The sequence below is a fragment of the Orycteropus afer genome, unplaced genomic scaffold (assembly GCF_000298275.1).
Source record: "Orycteropus afer afer isolate SDZICR_OR568_19922 unplaced genomic scaffold, OryAfe1.0 scaffold00612, whole genome shotgun sequence".
Taxonomy (NCBI): Eukaryota; Metazoa; Chordata; class Mammalia; order Tubulidentata; family Orycteropodidae; genus Orycteropus; species Orycteropus afer.
Window position 1 is genome coordinate 1,294,245 of NW_006922199.1, and position 23,299 is coordinate 1,317,543.

General features: G+C 44.4%; 1 protein-coding gene across 1 annotated transcript in view; it reads left to right on the forward strand.

Moving 5' to 3' along the window:
• Nucleotides 1-23,299, forward strand: part of MYO7B (myosin VIIB) — a 151,072-nt gene that overhangs the window by 113,692 nt on the left and 14,081 nt on the right. Inside the window, exons 19-30 of the mRNA XM_042783052.1 lie at nt 4,760-4,844; nt 6,758-6,976; nt 8,264-8,434; nt 8,641-8,850; nt 8,964-9,131; nt 12,191-12,268; nt 12,401-12,528; nt 17,172-17,298; nt 18,746-18,865; nt 19,613-19,786; nt 20,678-20,905; nt 21,408-21,575. Of these exons, the coding sequence (XP_042638986.1) occupies nt 4,760-4,844; nt 6,758-6,976; nt 8,264-8,434; nt 8,641-8,850; nt 8,964-9,131; nt 12,191-12,268; nt 12,401-12,528; nt 17,172-17,298; nt 18,746-18,865; nt 19,613-19,786; nt 20,678-20,905; nt 21,408-21,575 (1,876 nt within the window). The remainder of the gene's footprint in view (nt 1-4,759; nt 4,845-6,757; nt 6,977-8,263; nt 8,435-8,640; nt 8,851-8,963; nt 9,132-12,190; nt 12,269-12,400; nt 12,529-17,171; nt 17,299-18,745; nt 18,866-19,612; nt 19,787-20,677; nt 20,906-21,407; nt 21,576-23,299) is intronic.

A 23,299-nucleotide genomic window follows, 5' to 3' on the forward strand; every position in this document is an offset into this window, starting at 1 on the left:
CCTTAGGCACTATGCTACCAGAGGCTTGCTTTATGGCTTAACATATGGTCTGTCCTGGAGAATATTCCATGTGCACTGGAAAAGAATGTATATTGTGCTGTTGTTGGGTGAAGTGTTCTGAGATGTCTATAAGGTCAAGTTGGTGGATTGTGTTTGACTGCTAATCAGAAGGCTAGTGGTTCAAATCCACCAGCCACTCCTTGGAAGGAAGGTTGGGCAATCTACTTGTGATATCACCTTGGAAACCCAAGGAGGGGTTGCTATGAGTTGGGTCCAACTCGACAGCAGTGCATGCACACATGCATACATCTTTGTTGAGTTTCTTTCTTGTTCCATCTTTCATTGAAAGTGGTGTATTAAAGTCTCCCACTATGATTGTGAAGTCATCTGTTTGCCTTTTCAGTTCTTTTAAAATCTCATTTATGTATTTTGGGGATCATTCATTGGGTCCATAGATTTTTATTATGGTTATATCTTCTTGTTCAAGTGATACTTTAATCATTATACAATGTCTTCCTTGTCTCATATGGTTTTTGTCTTACAGTCAGTTTTATCAGAAATTAATATTACCACTCCTGCTCTTTTTTGGTTGCCATTTGCTTGATATATCTTTTTCCAACCTTTGATTTTTAGTCTATTTTTGTCTTTGTCTCTAAGGTGTGTCTCTTGTAGATGGCATATTGATGAGTTTTGTTTTCTTATCCAGTCTGCAGCTCTCCATCTCTTGATTGGTGCATTTAATCCATTGACATTCAGTATAATTATCAATAAGTATGAATTTCTTGCTGTCATTTTGTTATTTGTTTTTTCATGGTGATCCTCATTTCTTTGTTCCACATAATTTTCTGTGCTGAGCTCATTATGTTTATGAATCATGTTGTCATTTCCTTTGTTGCTGTTGTTTTAGTATTTGCTAAATATTTGTGCTTGTCCTCTTTTTCATTGTGATGTGAAGGATTATCATTTTTCTTTGTGATTACCTTTTTATTTATACTTTTCTCCCCGAGTTTAGAACAGTCCATTCTATCTTGCAACTCTCGACTTCCTCACCATTTAGAAGTTCTGTAACTACACTATTTTCTCCCCTCTTCTTGGTTTGTAGTTGTCCTCATTTGCCAATTGATGTCTGGTTCCCTGTTTACAATCTTGTAAGCTCATTTTACTTTGGATACTTCCATAGCTGTGTTGGTTTCTGGGTTATGTCATCTTGTGTTAATGGTTGGTTGTTGTTTCCTATTATTGGTTCTCTGTTCAAAGGCTCCATTTAGTATCTCTTGTGAGCTTGGTCTGGTTTTAACAAATTCCATTACTTTCTGCTTATCTGAAAATGTCTTAATTTCACCATCACATTTGAGGGACAATTTTGTCGGGTATATAATTCTTGATTGGAAATTTTTCTCTTTCAGGGTTTTATATATACCATCCCATTGCCTTCTCACTTGCATGGTTTCTGCTGAGAAATCCAAGCTTATTCTTATTGGTTGTCATTTGTAACTAACTTTTCATTTTTCCTGTGCTGCTTTCAGAGTTCTTTCTTTGTCTTTGGTTTTGGTGAGTTTGATGATGATATGTCTTGGTGATTTTCTTTTAGGGTCTATCCTGTTTGTGGTTTGTTGGACTTCTTGAATGGATATATTCTCATATTTCATCATATCAGGGAAGTTCTCTTCCACCAAATCTTGGACAATTTTCTCAGTGGTTTTCTTTTTCTATTCCTGTCCTGGAATTCCATTTACATGTAAGTTATTCCTTTTGATGGTATCCCACATGAGCCTTAGGCTTTCTTCATTTTATTTTTATCTTTTTTTTTCTGATTGATCCCTTTCCAAAGAAGTATTCAGATATTTATCTTCAATTTCATTAATTCTGTCTTCCATTGATTCAATTCTACTTCTTTGCCCTTTCAATGTGTTATCTATTTCTGACAATTTAGTATTAATCTTCTGGATTTCTATCTGTATATTTTGTGTCATTTCTAATTTTTAATTTATTTTGTCATTCTGTTCTTGTATTGTATTCCAAAATTGTTCCAGGTTTTTGTCTGTGTTTTCCTTAATTTTATCAGTGTTTTTTTTTTAACTGTCTCTAAACACTTTGCACTCGATGGCAAATAACAACAACAAATAACAACAACAAACACTTTGCAGATACCTAGATATAATTCTTTTGAATTCCTTATCAGGGAGTTTCAGTGCTGCTTGTTCCTCAGAGATGTGTTCTGGGTCTGTATCCTGCTCCCTTGATTCTACCACTTTAGCTTGCTTCTTTGTGTGGACTGTGATGGTCTCTTTTCTCTGAGGCATTGTGACATTGTTGTATTTAGATCTCTGTTAACTGTTTGTGAAGAGCAGTTGAGGGTATGTCAGGCTCCTCTTGGTGGTAATTTATCATTGGCCAGTTGGTGGAGAAGGAAGTGGTGGTTCTCACCCTGTAAGTGGAGCTGCAGGAGGTGCAGGTGTAGTTGTGTTGTATGGGCACTGTTTCTGTCTCCCACTCAGTTAGACAAAAATAGCAATCAAATAACCATAAAAAAAAAAAAAGTGGACAAAAATTCACCATATAAACTCACAGGAACAATAATCAAAAAAAGAAAAAAAGAAAAGAAAAACTCTTCAATATCTGGGTAGAAGGTAATCAGAGAAAAAAAGGTACAGTAGGAGAAAAATGAAGAAAAATTGGGAAAAATGTAAAAAGGAAAACAAGGAATGAGCTTAACCACCAGAAAGAAAAAAATGGGAACCAGGAACAGGGAAGAGAGAAAAATCTAAAAACTAGAACCTGGGAAGGGAAGAATAAAGAATAATAATACAAAGGACAAAATAAATAATAGAATAATAATTTTAAAACAGACAAAAAGAAACAAACTAATAAAAAAGGAAAAAAAATATATATATGGGCAGGGCCAAGCAGGGTGCCCAGGTTTTGTCCCAGCACACAGACTGGAATGGAATTCCTGCCAGCCCAGACGGTAGGTGGGAGTGAGGGATAGCTGCTTCTCCATTCAACAAGTGTGTGTGGGATCTAAGAGTAACAAGGGGAATATTACACATTTCCAGTTGTTCATGTCCCGAATGTCCTCATGTTTTCTGGCAAGTGGAGCCTATTCTTTAGTCCCTGGAATCTAGGAGAACACTGTCTCCTTAAATACCCCAATTGTCTATCTGCTTGTAAACATTCAAAATGGCTGCACCCTCCAGACAGACAAAAGTCCACAGCTCAGCCTGAATTCCTCTTAGCTGTTTCCCCTATTATTCACCAGCCACCAATCACCAGTAAAGTCCTCCCTGCAGCCCCTGGCTAGCAGGGCTTTTAGGTTACTTCTTAGGTCCTAATACCACTCTGCAATATCCAAGCTGTCCATGCCATCAGAATTGCTGACAGACCGCAGCTCTGTATGTCTCCTTTCTCAGTGTTTTCATGCAGGTTCTTCTACTAGTTGGAGTTTGTCTACTTCTATATCCTTCCCTTCAAAGCTCAAGGCTCCAGCATTATCTTCTGTTTCTGTGCTAATTGACTCCCTTTTTCTTTGTTGAAGAGGGTCTTTGCAGTCTGTCTACCTATTCTGCCATCTTACCAGAACCCCTTTTATGGTTTCTTGAAGTAGTGTTTTATAGTTTCTTTATACAGGTCTTTTGTATCCCTGGTAAGATTTATTCCCAAGTATTTAATTTTTTTGGTAACTATTGTAAATGGTATTGATTTCCTTATTTATTATTCAGCAATTTATTTGCTGGTGTAGAGGAATCTAACTGATTTTTGCATGTTGATTTTGTATCCTGCCACTATGCTAAATCTGGAACTAATTGAGTTCCAGTAGTTTTTGTGTTAGTCGCTTGGGTTTTCTAGGCATAGGATCATATCATCAGCAATTAGGGATAGTTTGACTTCTTCCTTACCAATTTAGATGCCTTTCATTTCCCTTTCTTGCTTTATTGCTAGACTTCCAATACAGTGCTGAATAGAATTGGTGATAGAGGGCATCCTTGTCTGAGGTACTGGCTGCACATGCATGAAGTCCCTGGACCCAGGTTCAAGCCCCACTGAGATATTCTTGCTTTCCCCTGCCTCTTGCAGAGGGTCACTCTGTCATGTTGATTTGTACTGTACATGCTCTTCACCTAGTGGACACTTGGTAAGAGACTTAAAAAACAATCTGGGAGATTTATTGACATTTTACAGCTGGTCAAGCTTATGGGGGTCTTTGAAGCATGACCTCTTATTTTGCCCCAGCACCTGACTTGCCAGCTGTAAGAAGTTCTCTGCTTCAGCAGCAGGAATTATGTGGTAGTCTGTACGTATGCTTAAGTTCCAAGAATACATAGTCATAGGCTGTTTGATTCCGCCAGCCCTACGTGTCTCAATATGTCTTTTGGCCTATTTAAAAAAAAAAAAAAAAAAAATGCCATCAAGTCAATTCTGACTCATACTGCCCTTAGAGGATGAATTGGAACTGCTCCAAAGGTTTCCAGGACTGTAAATCTTTACAGAATCAGACTGCCTCTTCTTTCTCCCACTGAGTGTCTGGTGGGTTTGAACTGGTGACCTTTTGATTAAAAGCCCAATGCTTTAACCACTGCCCCACCAGAGCTGATTTTGTTTGTTTGTTTGTTTCTTTGTTTGTTTATAAAGGCTTTTGAAAAGAAGTATTTCCTCAGCTCTTCCTTATCCCTCTTACCTACTTAGGCTAGGGCTTTTATCATCTTTCCCTCAAAGGCTTTGAAATGTCTGGGGCTATTCCATGCCTTTCTTTCTCTTCCAGGAAGGAATTCCTGAGGCAGAAGTGGGCTGCTATGACCCTCCAGGCCAACTGGAGAGGCTTCAACACTCGGAAAAATTTCAAGCTGGTGAGAAAACAATCTAAAGAGGCTGGGTCTGGGAGCAAAGGGTCACTCTGCCCAATAAAAAGCAAATTTAAAATGTTTGTTTAAATGTGAAATCACAAGTAGGAAGGATTAATCACTAATAGATGTGGCTTACACACTTTGAAATAATTAGACCGCAGCCTCACCCTAGTGCACTACTTTCTTCCTCTCTTTTTACTTTTTCTGCACGAGAAGTTGTTATTAGCACAAAAATTAGTGTCTAGATCAGCAATTCTCAAAGTGAGTAAGGTATGGTGAGATCAGAATCATTAAGAGGACTTTTCCAAAACTGTTTATGGTGCTCCTACCCCTAATTCCAGAAATTCTAGCATGTGCCCCAGGGGAGCCTCCCTTAACCAAGAATCACTGTTTTAGTGAGTTATTTACTCAGTGGTTCTCAAACATTAGAATGTTAGAGTCACCTGAAGCCTTGGTAAACAGATTGGTGTGTCCTTACCCCAAATTTATTATCCAAGAAATTGTATTTCTTACACATTCCCAGGTGATGCTGATGGTACTGATCTGGGGACCACACTTGGAGAAACACTGCTTTTTTTTTTAATTGTGGTAAAAAATATATATCAAAACATTTGCCATTTCAACCATCTTCACATGTACAATTAAGCGATAATAATTATGTTCACCATGTTGTGTAACCATTACCACCATCCATTGCCAAATGTTTTTATTATCCTTAACAGAACCTTAGTGACCCTTAAGCAATTGTTCCCCCCCATACGCTCTTTTTAACAGTCTCCGGTTGTATGGTTTGTGGGCTGCTAACTCGATGGCAGTGAGGTTTTTTTTTTTTTTTTTCCAACTATTCTGCAGAATTTTAGGCATCTCTAGAATAGCATTGAGGTGACCTGTCTCTGAAATTAGATCATGGCTGCCTTTTCAGAATTTGAAGGCAAGAAAATAAGTTAATGAATAGATTATTCTGTTTCAAACATTCCTTCCTAATTTTTTTAACCACTGGCACTTGCTAATGAGTGTCTGCTACACAAATGAACTAGGGCAACCTTGAAGTTATCCTGTATGCCAGCAAAACTGACCCAGGCTATGTTTTTAGAGGCAGTCTATCAGTGTCCCAAGTTCACAAAGGTATAGTAGTAGCTGACATGTACAGAAAGGCAACTCAGGGCCAATTACTCTTCATGCATCATTTCATTTAAGGTAGATATTATTTCAAGGAAACTGAGGCATAGAGAGATTAAATAATTTTGCTTACTGTTAGTAAGCAGTAGAACTGGGAAATTGAATTATAATGATCTCAGAGCCTGTCTACTAACATGTGATGCTGCATATTCACCAGACAGCCTGAAGTAGACAACCACCTGACCCTCATCAGCTGGTCCTTGTGAAATCAACAAGTGCTCATCCCAGTTGTCTGACTGCTGTGGCCCTGGAGATATTTACAGCACAGAAGTGGATGTTCATCCACTTACTATTCCCTTGTATTTTTAATATCCCTTGAAGGGTTAGCTCAATGAAGCAGCCATAGACCTCTACACATATATGCTAGCTCCTGACCAGTTGGATGGACTTGCTCACAGATGTGAAAAGTGAGGTTTCTGGAAACTATTTACCATGTAAAAATCCAAGCCAATTCTCTATTAACAGCCACCAGGGGCCCTTCATTCTTTATGCTATATAACTCGTGCTTATTTAGCACTTGTTGGTGTGCCAGGCTCTGTTCTATGTACTGTACAGGTAATAACTCATTTAATATGACCAAATTCAAAGTGTGTAAAATTTTATCATTAGCCCTTTGCAGAAGACTGTGAGGTTTCCCCAGGACTACTGCCTGCTCTCTGTTCCCTCTGAGAAGGCCCTACACTTTGCACTCTGCAGGGCCCAAGCCTCCCATGAATGCACTCCCTCTCTCCTTGCAGATCCTCTTAGGCTTTGAGCGCCTGCAGGCGATTATCCGGAGCCACTTGCTGGCAAGGCAGTACAAGGCCACAAAGGAAAGGATGGTCCATTTCCAGTCCCGGTGCAGGGGCTACCTGATACGCCATGCAGTCCAGGAAAGGAGAAGGGCAGTGGTGGTCATCCAGGCACATGCCCGGGGCATGGCTGCTCGGCGAAACTTTCAGAGACAGAAAGCCAACGTTGGTGGTCCCCTCTGTCTTGGGCAGGTGAGGCAGGCTAGGGCCAACATGGGGAGGGCAGGCAGTGAGAGTGAGGGGCAAAATAGAAAATAAAAACCTTTGGAAAGTCCTCACCCTCAAGCCAAATGATTAAAAAATGAATGGTCTACAAGAACACAGCAATAATACAGGAGGTAAACTAGGAGACTCCTTGTGGGCTGAACTTTAGATGCCACAAGGGCTATGCCTTTACCTCTTCCTGTTCAAAGCTGTTAGTGCAACGTCCATCAAGGCATCCAGAAACCATTGGTTGACCCCCTAAGATGGATGGATATAGCACTGGAGAGGTAATACACCAGCAGGGACTTTTTTTTTTTTTTAAGACAAGAGAAGTAGAGCAGTCTTACATCTGTAATCTGGATGTCATGTTCCTCAGCCCTCTTTGCCAAGACCAGCCCACACTTGGGGATGGTTTCTTGGAAGGTCTTTTCCATCCTCTGGAAAGTGCAGGAAACTGGGGCTAAGTGAGCTCTGGGAGAGCATAGTTTCATGGAGAAGCACAAGGTCCTGGTTATTGGAATGTGGCATGAATTCTCAGGGGCAGAGAAACACCAAGGTAGCTATAAGGGTGCCTGGTAAGATTAGGGAAAGGAACCAAGATGCATATTCATGCATTTTAAAATTTTACCCTTGAAAGACCTGACTTCTCCAGGGAGCACCCTCAACTTAACCTCATTCCTCCAGACCCCACTCAGTGGAGAGTGGTTACAAGCTAGGACGAAGGCATGGTTCTGCTGAGCAAATTTCTAGTTTGGTGAACAAGGCTACAGAATAAACTGTTAGACATAAGCTGCATGCTTCTGTACCCAAGTGATCCCAGGCTGTTTACAAAACAGCTTTACCTGTGCGTTAATTAGTACAGGCCCAGAGACCTCCACTGCTGGGGTTGTGATGCTCTGTGAATGGACTGAATGGGCCTCAGCAGTTGTTATGCAGCTGGATGCTGGTCCCTATGGCCTGAGGAAAGGCTTCAGGAACCAGGTAGTATTGGAAATGGGTCCATAGGCCTCTCCCCACTCTGGGCCTTTGATTCTCCACTAGGAATGTAAAGCTCCATTTGCATGGTTTCCAGTCACTTCTAGCTATCAAAATTTCTAATTTTAGAGTAAAATCTATTTGAACCTATTATGCCTGGATGAGATGTGTTTAGCTTCTGTGAAATGCTTAGCCTGGGTGGCTATAATAGTTGTTCATGTGCCCCTGAGCACAGTGGTGCCTGAGGTAACCTCCTGTCATGGATGCATGCAGGCACCACTGGTCATCCCAACTCCACAGCAGAGAAGCCCAGGTTTTGTCCCTGCCAAGAAGCACAAATCCATCTATGACACCATCACAGACACGGAGATGGTAGAGAAAGTGTTTGGCTTTCTCCCTTCAATGATCGGAGGGCAGGAAAGCCAGGCCTTAACAGGCTTTGAGGTAAGACACACCTTTATCATGCTAGTGTTCTGCCCCAGGTGAAGGTGGAAGCATCCCTCACAGTCCCTGACCTCTGGGTGTGGGGGAGCAGCTAGATCAGGTGATCAAAATGAACTTGCCAACCCCAGGGTGCACACCTTGCCAGTGGCTAGCTGTTTCCTGAAAGACCTACAGGTCTACACCCCTCTCTCCCACCTGGCCCCCAGGATCTAGATACAAGGACCAGGCAGCTGCCTGAGGTGGATCTGGACACAGTCCCCATGGTGGAGGAGCCAGAGAAGGAGGTGGACAGTCTGGCTGAGTACACCTTCACAAAGTTCGCTGTGACCTACTTCCAGAAATCCGCCAGCCACACCCACATCCGGAGGCCCCTGCGGCACCCACTCCTCTACCATGAGAATGACATGGATTGCTCGGTAACCAGACTTGGAGTTTGAGCTGTGGTTGGGCAGGAACTGGAAGAGGCTGGGGTACTGCAGGGGGCAGTACTGCTGTTGGGGTTCCAGGAACATTCTGCCCATTTCCCCAGGCTGCACTAGCCGTGTGGAACATCATCCTGAGGTTTATGGGGGACCTCCCGGACCCAGTGCTCTTTGCCAAGACCAGCTTGAGTGGCAGCTCAGTGATACAGAAGATCCACAACAACCTGGACATCAAGGGAAGCACCCAGTCTCTACAGTGTGGCAAATCTGAACAGGTGTGGTGTGAGGCTAGCAGGCAGAGGAGGTTAGCACCCAGCTCTAGGCTTGGGAGAAGCCAGACAAGAAGAGGGAGGTGAGACATGAACCCAGCCCTTAATCTAGGGTCACCCAGGGCTGTTCAGTCTTTTATTGCACTCGGAATCCCGGACTTGAGGATCTCACCTAGGACTTTTTGTCCATAAGATCATTAATGGAGGGGCTTCCCTGGCTCTGAATATTAGATTTCACTTGAGCAGGATTCAGATACATACAATAACAGCACAATGGATGCTGTTGCTTGCTTCTCTCTTCATTTAATTCCCAGGTGAGCCACACTGCAAGGTAGGGACTATTATGTTTATTTTATAGCTGAATAAACTGAGACTCAGAAAGGTGAAGTGGTGTACCTCCAAATCACAGTGGATATGTGTGATGGATGGGATTTTAATGTATTATGCTTAATTCAAAGACCAAGCTGTTGGCTCATGCACTGCCCTCCCCTCTACTGAAAGGTTAATTCACATTAATTTTCATTTCAGTCAAAAGTCCTTCCTAAGCCCCCAGTTTCAGGATGTAGTCTTGGTGGAACTAAGAAAAGTTGAAAGGACTTATATGGCAGGGCCCACCTGCAGTAGGAACACATGACCACCCCATACTCCAGGTAACTGACGAGGGCTGTTTTTAGATACTGTTGGGAGCTTTTGAGTAGATTAATTGTGTAGAAATCTCTGAGAGTTTGCAGACTGGAATCAGATGGTCACAAGCCTTGACCCTCTGGTCTCTGTAGGTATTGGCTGTACCAGAATGTATTAGTTATCTATGGCTGTTTAACAAATTATCCCAAAATTTAGACGCTTAGAACAACAAACATTCATCACCTCATATGCTTCCTGAAAGTCAGGAATCAGGAGCCACGTAGCTGTGTTGTTCTGGCCGTCTTTCATGAGGCTGCCGTTAGGATGTCAATTGGGTCTGCAATCATCTGAGGTTTGATCTACTTCCAAGATGGTGCACTCATAGGGCTATTAGCAGATTTCAGTTCCTTGCCTTGTAGACCTTTCCACAGGGCTTCTTGAGTATCCTCAGGATGCGGCATCCAGCTTCCCTCAGAGCTAATAACCCCAGAAACAAAACAATGAGGAAGCAACAATCCTGTCTTGGAGATCATACCCTATCACTCTGTCATACTCTGTTGGTCACAGAGACAGAGAATGAGGTGGACAGTCTGGCTGAACCTTCACAAAGTTCACTGTGACCTACTTCCAGAAATCAGCCAGCCACACCTACATCCAAACCTGATATATTGTGGGAAGAGACCACACAAGGGTGTAAGTGCTAGAAAATGGGATCATAAGGCCTGGAGGCTGGCAGCCACACAGGAAGGGACCCCCACCACCTTGTCCTTCTGGACACTGATCACAGGGAAAAGCACCCCTCGAGGTGCCCTTCCTGTACATGTTATGAGTACCCACCATGTGCTTCCTCACTGCCACCTCAGGAAGTTGGCCAGCTATCACAGGACACATTTAGTCCCTGCAGCACACTAGCTTATTTTTGTGTGCCATAGTCAATTCCAATGTATAGCAAACCTATAGGAGGGGCCGACTCGATGGCAAATAACAACAACAAACAACATAGGACAAAGTAGAATTGTCATAGGGTTTCCTAGGCAGTAATCTTTACAGAAGCATATGGCCAGGTATTTTCTCCTATGGAGTATCTGTGTAGGTTTGAACCTCCAACTTTTTAGTTAGTAGCTGAATGCTTAGATATTGCACCACCAGAGCTCCTTATTACTAGCTTACTTAGAAAGAAAACACAGCCCCTCACCTTCAACCAAAAGCAGACAGACCCTGGACCTGAGTGGCTCCAGCCTAAGATAACCTAGACCCTGGCTACTGACTGGCTCTCATGCCTCATTCTGCACAAATTTTTATTTTGGCAGCAAATTCTTCCCAACCCTAATCACGACAATGAAACCTCTGCCTAAGGAGACAGATCACAAGGGCAGGGGCAAGTTGTCATTGTCCAACAGCTTGCAGCCTGAGTTCTGATTTATGCTTTGCAGTGGCAGAGAGCATTCAAGTTCACTCATCAAATCTTTACTGAGATCAGCCATGGCATGAGTGCAGTGAGATCTGGGAGAGATAGGGGACCTGCACAAGGCTTTATAAATCTGACAGAAATGGCTTGATGAGATGGGATTGCCTCAGCCTAGGGGACTTTGTGGAATTAGTGTCATGGATGGGATGGGTGCATGGGCATGAGGAAAAGTGGGGAAGCACTCACTAGCAGGACTAGAGCTGATATCACGGAGGCCTATGGGAGTTTGGGAGGCATGTGCGTGGGGAGTGGGGAGAGTTCTCTGAGTCTGAGTCTATGACAATGAAGCAGGAGGCTGGTGTAGATGTAAGTCAGGCAGGTGATGACCACTAACTCTAAAAGATCTGACTGGGCTAAGAAAAGAGGTCAGCGCTGGAACTAAAAGACTGTGAAGCATATGTGGCTCTCATGGCTGAAGCTAAGACATAAATGAGAGCTGTAAGGTAAGGGGTCACTCATCCATACTCCTCTTGTCTTGAGTCATCTTCACCCCAAGGACTCTAGTTCAGGCCTGAGCCATGCACAAGGACCCAGGGACAAGTTCACAGGGACCCAGAAACAAGCCCAACTTAGTACCATGGAGTCCATAAAATAGTAAAGGACTGTCACATAAACTTCATGCCTGTGTGTACATGGAACACCCAGGAGTAGCAGGGAGTCTGTCCCTGGAGGCCTCAGGAGAATAGGTACAGCAGAGAGAAGAGACACCCAACAAGGAGAGTTCCATGCCAATACTCAAGGCAGGGGCAGGCAAGGGTAAGAAGCAGAAAGCAGAGGGGCAAGGGGCTATGGGGCCTACAGGTGAGTACTTGGATGGGCAGGTGAGCATAGAACCCAGGGGAGGGTTGAGACAAGGGGTTTGTCTGTGGTTGTCTTGTGAGAGCTCAATCTATTGACCTCCCTTCCAGATCACCCCATTCTCCTCCAGCTAGGGTCCAGCTCACCTTTCCTCAGCAACTGTTTCCTCCCACAGAGGCTCAGCCCCCGGGACAGAGGAACCAAGGAGATCCCCTCTATGAAGCTGAAGCGATCTTCCTGGATCACAGGCCAGGTGAGACCAGGTCTAGGAGATTTTAGTTCTGGTCCCACATGGGCTCCAGGCTTCATGCCTCTTAGAGCCCCAGTATCCTCCTTGGCAAATGGAGAGTCACATTGGTCCTGACTGCTGTCTTTGGGTCTCAAGGTGGTCAGCCAAGTGAGCATTGAAGAGGAGGCATTTGAGCCCAGTGGCCCCATCTCAGACCGACCCATGTCCAACCTGGAGAAGGTACACTTCATTGTGGCCCATGCCATCTTACAGCCCAACCTCAGGTTTGTGCCCATGCCTACCCCTCCATTCAGGACAGCAGATTCCCTCATTAGCTCTCACCCATGTCTACACCTCTCCTCTACTCCCCAGGAAAAAACACCCCCCAACTCTCTACTCCTTGTTCTGGGGCCTCCAGACTAGTCTTAGTTCTATAAATAGTATAGCCATCAAGGGTTCTCTATTTTCTCTGCATTAAGAAAACCCATGAGTAAAACCCAGTTCTATGCACACAGATTCATTATGGGGTGGTGATTCATTTTAGAACAGACTTTAGTGCAGGCTTTGTATAAATGAGTAACTTTCTTTATATGATATATATTTTGCTTTATACAATTTGCTTTACAGGGATTAAGTTTTTATGCAAAGTTTAAGAAGCACATAATGCCTTAATGGACAGACTCCTATATTTTAGATTTTCATTTATTTTAGACTATACTCTTTAAGCAAATTTGGGAAATTATATATAGCTCTGGTTGCATAATGCCTAAGGCACTTGACTGCTAACCAGGAGGCTGGCAGTTCAAACTCACCAGCCACTCCTCAGAAGGAAGGTTGGGCAATCTACTTCTGTAGTGACACTGCCTCAGAAACCCAAGGAAGGGTAGCTATGAGTTGGGTCCAACTCAACGGCACATAACAACAACAATTTCTGCAAACATATATTTTCTGTCCCATTCTCTCTCTCTCCTCTCCTCCTGAAACTCTGACTAAACTTATGTATAACCTTTCAATATTGTCTTTCAGGTTCCTGAGGTTCTGTTTATTTTATTGTTCTTTTCTCTCTCACTCTCTCTGTTCTTTAGGTTGGAAAATTGCAATTGAGCTGTCTTCAAATTCACTTATCTTTTTTTTTTCCTGTCTTCCCAATCTGCTGTTATGCCCATCTAGTAATTTTTTTTTTTTACTTCAGATACTGTATTTTAATATTTATATTATACACTTGGTTCTTTTCTTTTCTTCTTTTCTTTTTTAAATAGTTTTTTCCCCTCTATCAAGATTTTCTCATTGCTTTTTTACTATCAGCATAGTTTCTTTTATGTCCTTGAGTATAATTATAAAGGTTTTTGAATCTTTTTCTGGTAAATTAAACATCTAGGTTTGGTATTGGTCTCCATTTACTGCCTTTTCTCTTGAGGTTTGTCATGTTTTCCTGTTACATCCTAGTATGTTTAATACTTTATGTTTCTTTCATCAGGACATATGTCTAAAACTAGATAGAATGTCTTGTGTCTTGAGTATTGAGGATTGTACATTTAGAAAACCCAGTTTCTGTTGTATTCTTTCAAAGAGTGTTGACTTTTCTTTCAGCAGGCAATTAACTTGGCTGTATTCAAACGTGTCCTTTACACAGGCAGCAGCTGGAATCCTTGTTTAGTTACTTTAGCCATAGCTCCACTGCCTGCAGTCAACTCCACTCAAGCAGAGATTAGCGGTCCGGCCAGAGATTTAAGAAGATATATGCAGGATTTAAGACTTCCCTCCTCTGGTCTTTCCTTTCTGAGATTTTCTTCCTTACATTTCATCTGCTTTGGTTACCCCAAACTTTGTGCTCTGATTCTTTAAGCCAGTAAAACTACAGGGCTTCTATCTGACTTTTAGGTCCCTTGCATGACACAGACTGAGTAACTTTTCTAACTTTATTTGAGCTGTGGATAGTTCTCTCATGACTTAAATCTCACTGGCCACCATATCCTCCAATATGGCAGACATTTGTAAGCTGTGTCTAAGTGAGGTGCATTGTGGGTTCTTCAGATACTCCCTGCGGGAACTTTCACACAGTGTCAGTCTCCAAACTGGGCTGGCACCCTCATGTTTACTTGAGCTCCCCTGCTGACTCCAGCTCCCAATGGAACATCCCAAAGCTTCTTACTTCTGGGGTTTTCTGGAATGATGGGCTGCCTGCTTATGCAGGATCCCATCAAAATGCCTCAACCCAGTTCTTTCCATGGCATTCTCTTGGCCAACAAGTAAGTCATATGTCCTTGTCCCACGAAATAGTGAAATTCCCAGATCCTGACTGTTCTATGTTTAAGGGTACCTTGAGGGTAGCTTAAATTCTCTAGGAGAAAGTAGGCACCAATCTCTGTTTACGGAGAGCCCCAACTCCAGAGTACATGAGTAAAGCATTTTCAAGAACTCTGTCACCATGCTCCAGCCTAGTACCCTGGGGTGGGCTTCGGCAACTCAGTATACCTCAGATGGGAAGTGAGATGTGTCTTGTCTCTGGCACACAGCTCCTATTCCTGTTAGCAGTCCTTCTGAGATTCGCTTGGGTGCCCCTTACTCCTCCTCCCATCATTTGGAGGGAGTGGAGTTAGGCCAACAATCTCTCTACTGCTATGAAGTCCCTTACAGGAATCTCCTTCCAAATTTCTAGTTTTCTCATATGCAAGCTCAAGGTGAAATGGTGGCTGGATTAATTCTGCCCTCTTTTGGTAACTCCTAAGAGAATGTGTCTCTTTAAAATGTTTGATATTATCATCTGTCATTTCTGACTTTAGAGCTAAATCCAAGACAAAAGCAAATGCCCTAACCCACATTTGGTCACACATTCAATAAACATGCATTAAGCACCTGCTGAAGGTCAGGCCCAGGGCTGAGCTCTATAATGGAAAGAGGAAGACATGTCTTTGTCCTTGAGGAGCTCACTGCTTAGATTGGGGTCAAGGAGGATCAAGAAGGCCATAATTACTGGATGTGATAAGATGGGTCCAGTAAGGGCATCAAGGAGGAGTGGGCTTAATGCCCTCATGGACCAGGTGAAGTGTAAAGGAGGAAGGGTGCTCACCAGGTAGAAGGAGAAATGTGAACTAGGTTATAGTGCCTTGAAAAAACCTAATAATTATGGAATCTCAAGTGTCTCAACTTCAGGCATGGAGTGTGAATTCAGTCCTAAGGACAGTAGGGAAAAGTTTTAAGCAAGAGAAGACCATGTTCATAATTAATTTCTAAAAAGATCTTCCTGGGAACAACATTTAGGATTAAAGCCTAGGTGAAGGAGACCAGAAGGAAGCTGTTGTAGAGGTCACAGAGAGCTGATAAGGTATGACTTAGGGAGCAGGAGTGAGAGAAAGGACAGAGAAAACATTTAGAAGGCAAATGGTAGGATGTGGTCTGACTGGATTTGAGAGATGAGGCAAAGGGAAGAGTTTAGGATGAAGGTAGTGTAGAAAGAAGAGGTGAGCCAACTCATGACAGCCAACTGTGCACATCTCTTCCCACTTTGCATTTAGGGAAGACAGCATAGTGTAGCCTGAAATGGGCCTTGGTGGGAATATTTACACCATTCATCAGCACATTACTGGATATTAGGGGAACGACGTTGAGCTCTGGATGTGTGGGGTGAGAGGGTCTGCTTATGGGACATTCAAATGGGGCTCTTTTATAAGATGAAAGAGGGTTGAATCAATGAGGAAGAATCCAGGAGAATCCTCCTCCTTGCCCTGCAGGAAATGACAGAGGATAGGGGGTCATGAGCCTTTAGGAGTGGGAGCTGTTCAGGAGTAAGGAAGGTTCTCCCATGAAGTCTCCCCTTTTCATTCTGCAGTGGAGGGTGTGTATTGTATTCAGGGAAGGGGGTAAGGGCCTTGAGTTAAAGAGAGAAGGTTTGAAATAACTATAAGCAGAGCAGGTTGGCAAAGGGTTGGGCTGCCGAGAATAGAGCTGCTGGAAACCCCTGGGGACCTCCTTCATCCATATCTATAGCTGAAGAGCCAGGGCAGGGAAGACTGAGGGAGCAGCATAGTGATGAGAGAATTGTAGGGCAGACAACAGAGAGTGAGGAAGAGAACAAAGGCTTGAGGGGATGAAACGATGGAAAAAGGACTAGGGACTGGATTTGGTGAGATAGGAATAGGGTCTGTAGGCCCTGGGGTGCCATATCCAGCAAAACCACACAGGTCATGAAATGAAGTTACATGAAAGGATCAATGGTTTTCTTTTTTATTTAAAAGAAATGGGGGCCAGGCAGACGCCCTGCATGTTCTGCGAGAGCGACCCCTGATGCCTTTGTTCTACTTTATTTATATGTTTGTACATGATTACATCATTAGTCTTGGAAACCGTACAATCATCTTATTCTCTACAGAGTTAAAGTTTTACTCCTCTACGTGCTCAAGGACAACAGGTGGTCATTAAAACAATCACAGAAGTCTCCTCAGGAATGAGGAGTGTAAAATGATAAATGTTTACTAGGACACAGTGACGCAAAGTATGAAACATCCCAATAAGATAAAAACATGGACTACTGGAATAACATCTAAGTTTAATACTTTGATGTTTTGCCAATTAAGCATTTAACAGTGAGAGAGACCTTGTCATATCTTAAAGCAAACATTCAACCATAAGAGATGCCTTGTCATCTCTTAACTGTAATTAGAACATGTGCTTTGCAATCATGTTCTTTTGGGGGTCTTCTTCTTCATCCCCAACACTGGGGAAACAGCAGAAGTGGCTCAGTCTTGGGAGATGACAGGGTCCAGGTGGACCTGGGCAGGTGATGTTGATGGGGTGATGGTGAAGGCAGTTGGAGGTGAGGAGGCTGGGAAGGCCCAAGTGCTGAGGGCCACCCACAGACATGACCTCACCCAGGGTGTAGAAGAGACATGTGCCCACACCTGCCCTCTCAGTGGTCTATGTATTTCAGGGATGAGGTTTACTGCCAGATCTGCAAACAGCTCACAGAGAACTTCAAGAAGAGCAGCCTGGCCCGTGGTTGGATCCTGCTTAGCCTCTGTCTGGGCTGCTTCCCACCCTCAGACAGGTTCATGAAGGTAAGAGGGCCAGGATGGGGATGGGGAGGGTGGCTTCTGAAATCCAAGTCCTTGGATAATTCTCCTGTACCACAGACCAGGATAAGCAGCAGGGCTTATTGCTTCCCTAGACCTAGCTCATTCCAGCCCCAATTCAGTGTCCATAGGGCCATTTCACCGGGACTCTTTTGAGGCTAAAATGAGATGGTGGATGGCATTTTTGAGAGAATGACAAAGACATTTTGGGAGATGGGCACTGTCTGTGGGTCAGCTGCTGTGCCTCTTCTAGTCCTTAGAACAGAAATGGAGTGGGCATGTTGGAGGAGATATTCCCAAGTGTTAGAAGTCCCAGACTTTGATGCTGTAACACTCCTTTTTGTTCTGAATATAAAGTAATATGTGGAAGATAGAGAACTTCTAAAAAGAAAATAAACATCACTCCCATGCCCAGAGGTAACTTCTGTTGATATTTTCTTCTGGCCTTTTGCAATGTTACAGTGTCATACTTGTGACTCCACAGAAAATCAATTGGACTTCCTCACCTCTCCCCTGGGGCTGGGGCAGCAGGAAGCAGCTTTAATGCCATCTATTAGGAGCTCTGGTAGCGTAGTGCCTAAGGCACTTGACTGCTAACTAGAAGGCTGGCAGTTCAAACTCACCAGCTATTCCTCAGAAGAAAGGTTGAGCAATCTTCTTCCATAGTGATATGGCCTTGAAAACCCAAGGAGGGGTTGCTATGAGTCAGGTCTGACTTGACAGCACATAACAACAACAAGAACAACAACAACAACAATTATATAGTTGTCCCAGAAAATACTAGTTTTTGATACCTAACTTGTCAGTGGACATTTATGAGGCTTCCAATTGTTCATCACTATAAATAACACTTTTATTTAAATATATATATATATGTGTGTGTGTGTATATGTGTGTGTGTGGGAAGCAGCCCAGACAATGTCTATACACACACACACACACACATATGTATGTATGTATGTATGTATGTATATGAATTTAGAGTAGCTTTGAATTATTGGAGAGCTCTGGTGACATAATGCCTAAGGCATTTGACTGCTAACCAGAAGGCTGGTGATTCAAACCCACCAGCCTCTCCTCAGAAGGAAGGTTGGAAAAATCTACTTCTGCAGTGATACCACCTCAGAAACCCAAGAAGGGGTCGCTATGAGTTGGATCCAACTCAATGGCAGTGAGTTTGATTTGGTTTGATTGAATTATCGGGTCAAAGAATATGAACATTCTAAGATTAAGGTACGTATTGCCAGATGGCTCCTCAGAAAGATTTTACTATTTCATATTCCTTCTTAAGTCTGTAATTACCCATCTCAACACACTGTACCAACACTGAATAGTAATTGAAAAAAAAAAAAATTGTTGTTTATGCAATAAGTAAAAATTAGCCTCTGTCCTAAGTGTTTTCCTCTCCTTCTCTCTCTTCCTTACCCACCAGTATTTGCTGCACTTCATTGGTCAAGGGCCAGCAGCCTATGGACCCTTCTGTGCTGAACGCCTGAGACGCACCTACACCAATGGGGTGCGCACAGAGCCACCCACCTGGCTAGAGCTGCAGGTAGGTGTCAGCAGGAGCAGGCAACAGGTAGTGTGGGCAACTTCTCTTAGGAAAGGTCCTCTGTCTTGTACTAGGAGGCTGCAAGTCATCTCCTGTCACACTTCCTTACTGCTTCTTACCATTTACTCAAGCCTATCATGTCTCCCTGCCACTCTCCATATTTTACAGGCTTGGTTCATAGCAGCTGTGTGAGTATAAGGAACAATAGCTCTTATGGGCCTGAAAATGTTCCAAATTGCTGGTCTTAGAAATTTGAGAGAGCTCTTCTGACCATGTGTGATTCTAAGTCTCAATCTAATCAAAGCTCAGGGCTCTGATCTAAAAGCAGGCCAGCCTGCCTGCTGGCTGCATCACTGAAGCTGTTGGAGATGCCATGTGGAAGCACACAGATTGGGGATGCATCAGGAGCATTGTTCTTCATCCTTCATTGTCCCCCTGGTCAGGCAACAAATGTTGGTGGGGCCTCAGTGTTAATTCTGGCAGAGCCCTGTGGCTGACATTGGGCCTTCAGGAGGTCCACAAACTCAGGAAATGTGGAGATGGGCAAACAGGAGCAGTGGGCTTAGGTAAGATGTGGATGGTAGGCTGGCCTTCACTCTGAGGCTTGAGAAGCCACAAGCTACTGGGGCCCCCATCAATTTCATACAGCCAGACAGGAAGGGTTACACTACCATGAGCCAGACAGCATGTTTGATCAGTAGCCAAGCCCAAAGGGCAGAGGATCCTATGTCTCTATCTGTCACCCAGGCTGTCAAGTCAAAGAAGCACATCCCAGTCTATGTCATCCTGGTGACTGGAGAGAGCCTAATCGTCATGGTCGACTCAGCCTCCACAGCACGGGAAGTCTGCCTGTATATCGCTCGCAAGCAGGGCCTCAGCGACCATCTGGGCTTTTCTCTCCACATCGCTGTGTATGACAAGGTACTTCCCACAAGTCCTGGCCATCACTCACCACCCTCAAACACCTAGGAGACGGCCCCAAAGCTCAATCCCTCACCCCAGGATCATCTGGCCAACACACGTGTGTGTGTACACAAACACATGCACAGATACACAAAGAGACATCCATACACACATACACATATGCATACAAATATACAAGGTATACATATGACATACACACTTAAATACACAGAAGTGCCTGCACAACCAGCAGTCTGCCCTCCTGACCCAAACATTTACATACACAACCACACCAGCTATACCTCAGACCCAGTGTCACACCCATACCTATTGCTTCCATACCACAAATTCTCTGTAATTTCCCTGTCACTCCCCTGGCTGGGCAGTCCAGAGTTCCCTGATCACTGCCACAAACTAACAGTTAGGGGTTCTAACCAGCCCACACACTCAAACATCTTGCCCTGACTAACCCTCTGCTGACAGCTGCAGACCCCCATTCTTTTCACATAATGGGGTGGGAAAGGTCACACTGGAATAGCCCACTTAAACCATGCATGGATGCCCACCCACACACCTATATGACCATTCCTGCCCTGTGGACACCTTACACCCTCAAACACAGACACATTCACACCAACTAACCAGGTTGTCACTGAGATCAACAAGTGCTTCCTTTGGCCATACCTATTTAGAGAAACCCTTAGGCATTCAGAAGCCTTTCCTCTGCTCAGTGGAAGTGCATAGTAGCCAGCTTGGTCCCACACCTATGTGGAGTTCTGAGGTCCCCAACCTCCAAGAACAGCCCATCAATAGCGAGCACATCTTCCATACACATGTGCAGAGGGTGGGCATCCCCTGGGGCTGTGAGCTCCCAGCAGCCACTAACTCACTGCCTGGTTCTGGCCTCAGTTCTGGTCACTGGGCAGTGGGCATGACCACGTGATGGATGCTATTGCCCAATGTGAGCAGCTGACCCGGGAGCGGGGTGAGAGTGAACGCCAGTCACCCTGGCGCATCTACTTCCGGAAGGAGTTCTTCACCCCCTGGCATGACTCCAGGGAGGATCCTATCAGCACTGAGCTCATTTACCACCAAGTCCTCCATGGAGTGTGGTCTGGCGAGTACAGCTTCGAGAGGGTAAGGAGCCTAGAAGTAGGGAGCCTAGAAGGCAGGGGATGCAGAGACCGGCCAGTTAGTGGCTCTGAAAGGCTTTTATCTGTCATAGAGAGAAAGGCTGCTTACAATTGGGCCCTAACACAGGGTCCCATCTAACTGAGTTCTGGCAAAAGCCTTTGATCAGTGAAGAGTGAGTCCTTGTCCACATTTACCTTGTGATAGTAGCAACACTGGGGTTCCATCCAAGCCCCTGATCCTCTCCAACACTCCCTGGCTCACCGAGGGAGGTGGCAGAGGAGCATGGGTGTCTCTCTTGTTCTCAGTTTGCCAACAGAAGAGCCACCTGCACTGGGTGAGAGTGGTTGTTTTGTTAGGGGAGGGGCAGGTCCTGCCTAATGGACCAGTTCTCACCCAAGCTTCTTATCAGTTCTACTGTGTTGGGGAGACATAGCTTGAAAAGGGGGCCACATGGAGGATGCTCCATCTCCCCTCACCTGCCACATCTACCCTTGGGACTGTGCAGGAGGAAGAGCTGGTGGAGCTGCTGGCCCAGCACTGCTACGTGCATCTTGGCACCTTGGAAAGGAGTGAGGCCATCCAAGAACTGCTACCCAGTTGCATCCCCACAAAGCTGTACAAGACCAAGCCCCCTGAGAAGTGGGCTAGCCTCATTGCTGCTACACAAACCAAGGTCAGCCTCCCCACAGCCTGGACATTCATGGGAGGTGCTGTCTACCTTGTAATCTGGATGCATCCATCCTGCAACCTGGGTGCATCCACCCTGAATTCTGAGTGCACCTACCCTGCAACTTGGGTGTACAGAGAGGATAAAGCCCTTTTATCTCCATAATTGGCCTTCCACCCTTTCCCCCTTGAGTAGTGGGAAAACTTAAACTTGCTAGTTAAGGCTAACTCAGGCACCTTAAAGTTAAACAGTATCATTCAGCTCAGCTCCCTACTACAGGCCACTCCATCTTACCTTTTCCTTTCAAGTGAATTTGGAGATACAGGCAGGAAAGCCCATCCTTGTGCCAGTCCCTCCTAGAGCATCAAGCTAGTTTTGGCCTCTTTGGCCTGCAAGGGTATCCACAGCTGTTGATCAATGATCATGCCTGGGCATCAAAACCCTGCCCTTGAAAGCTTCCCCTTCCTGACCCCCAGCCTCCACTTGTCCCTCCCAGGCCTTGCATGCTGTGTGATGGTCAGGAGAATGGGAAGGCTGTCCCCCTCTTCTGCCACTACTGGGTCCACTTCCCCACATAGACATAGGCCAGGGCAGAGCTCCCCCAGAGGTTCATCATGTCCCTCTTCCATGGTCACCCCCAGGCAGCATTCTCAGAATCACCCTCACCAAAGGATATTTCTTCTGTGCTCCCTGAATTCCCACCTCAAGAGAGGACAGCCAAGACACACCATCTGATTTCTTAGCCTGGACTACATCCCTCTGCTCCTTTGTTGGAATGCCCTTCTTCCCAGGGATTGGCAGTCCACAGCTGTGTCAGGTGTTCAGAAGACTCAGTTGATGCAGCTGCTATAGGACAACTGTGCATGTGGAGGCACCAAGGATAAAAGCCTAGAGATTAATGACCCCTGATTACCCATGACACTCTAGGCCAAGAACAAGGCAAGGAATAAGAAGGCAATACCTGCTTGCAAGGGGATCACAGCCCAATGTCAAGAAGATAAACGCCAGGGTAGTGATGCAGACAGTGAGTGCTATCAGAGTTCAGAAAAGGGCAGAGGAGACAACATGAGAAGCAGTCACCATTCTGCTGTCCAAGAGAGGGGATTCCCAAAGCATGGGCCCCTGTCCACTTGGGAAATTGCTGCTTGCTTTGTCCTGCTCCTAGTGAATCACAATGCACAGTCATTTATTAAAAGCTTTGTGCAGTAAAGAAGTCTGATTGTATTGCCCTGTAATATTTCCCAAACATGTTTGACCACAGAACCTCTATTCCACAGATTGCTTATTAGCCTCCCCTGGGAATACTCCTTGACAGGACAACCCTATGGTCATTTCTGGTGCTGTCCAGCCTGAGTGAATGCATTTGCAGGAGAGACCATGGATTTTTAGGACTCTAAGACTTGGGGTGGTACAGAGGAACACATGAACACAAGTAATTGGGAAGGGGGAGTTTGGTAAGGGTAAATAATTATTAAATGCTTACCCTACCACTGTTTTTTTTTTTTCCAAAGTGAGCATAGCTTTACTGACTTTTTAATTAAACACAGAAAATATACATTACCAAATAAATCGGAAAATACAAACAAAAATATGGTATCACTAATAATGTCACATCAAAGATATCATCACATTGTGGTATGTATCATTCTAGACTGATTTCTGTTCATCTATACACAACTGAGAAATGGATATCGTTCTCTCTCTCTCTCTCTCTCTCTCTCTCTCTCTCT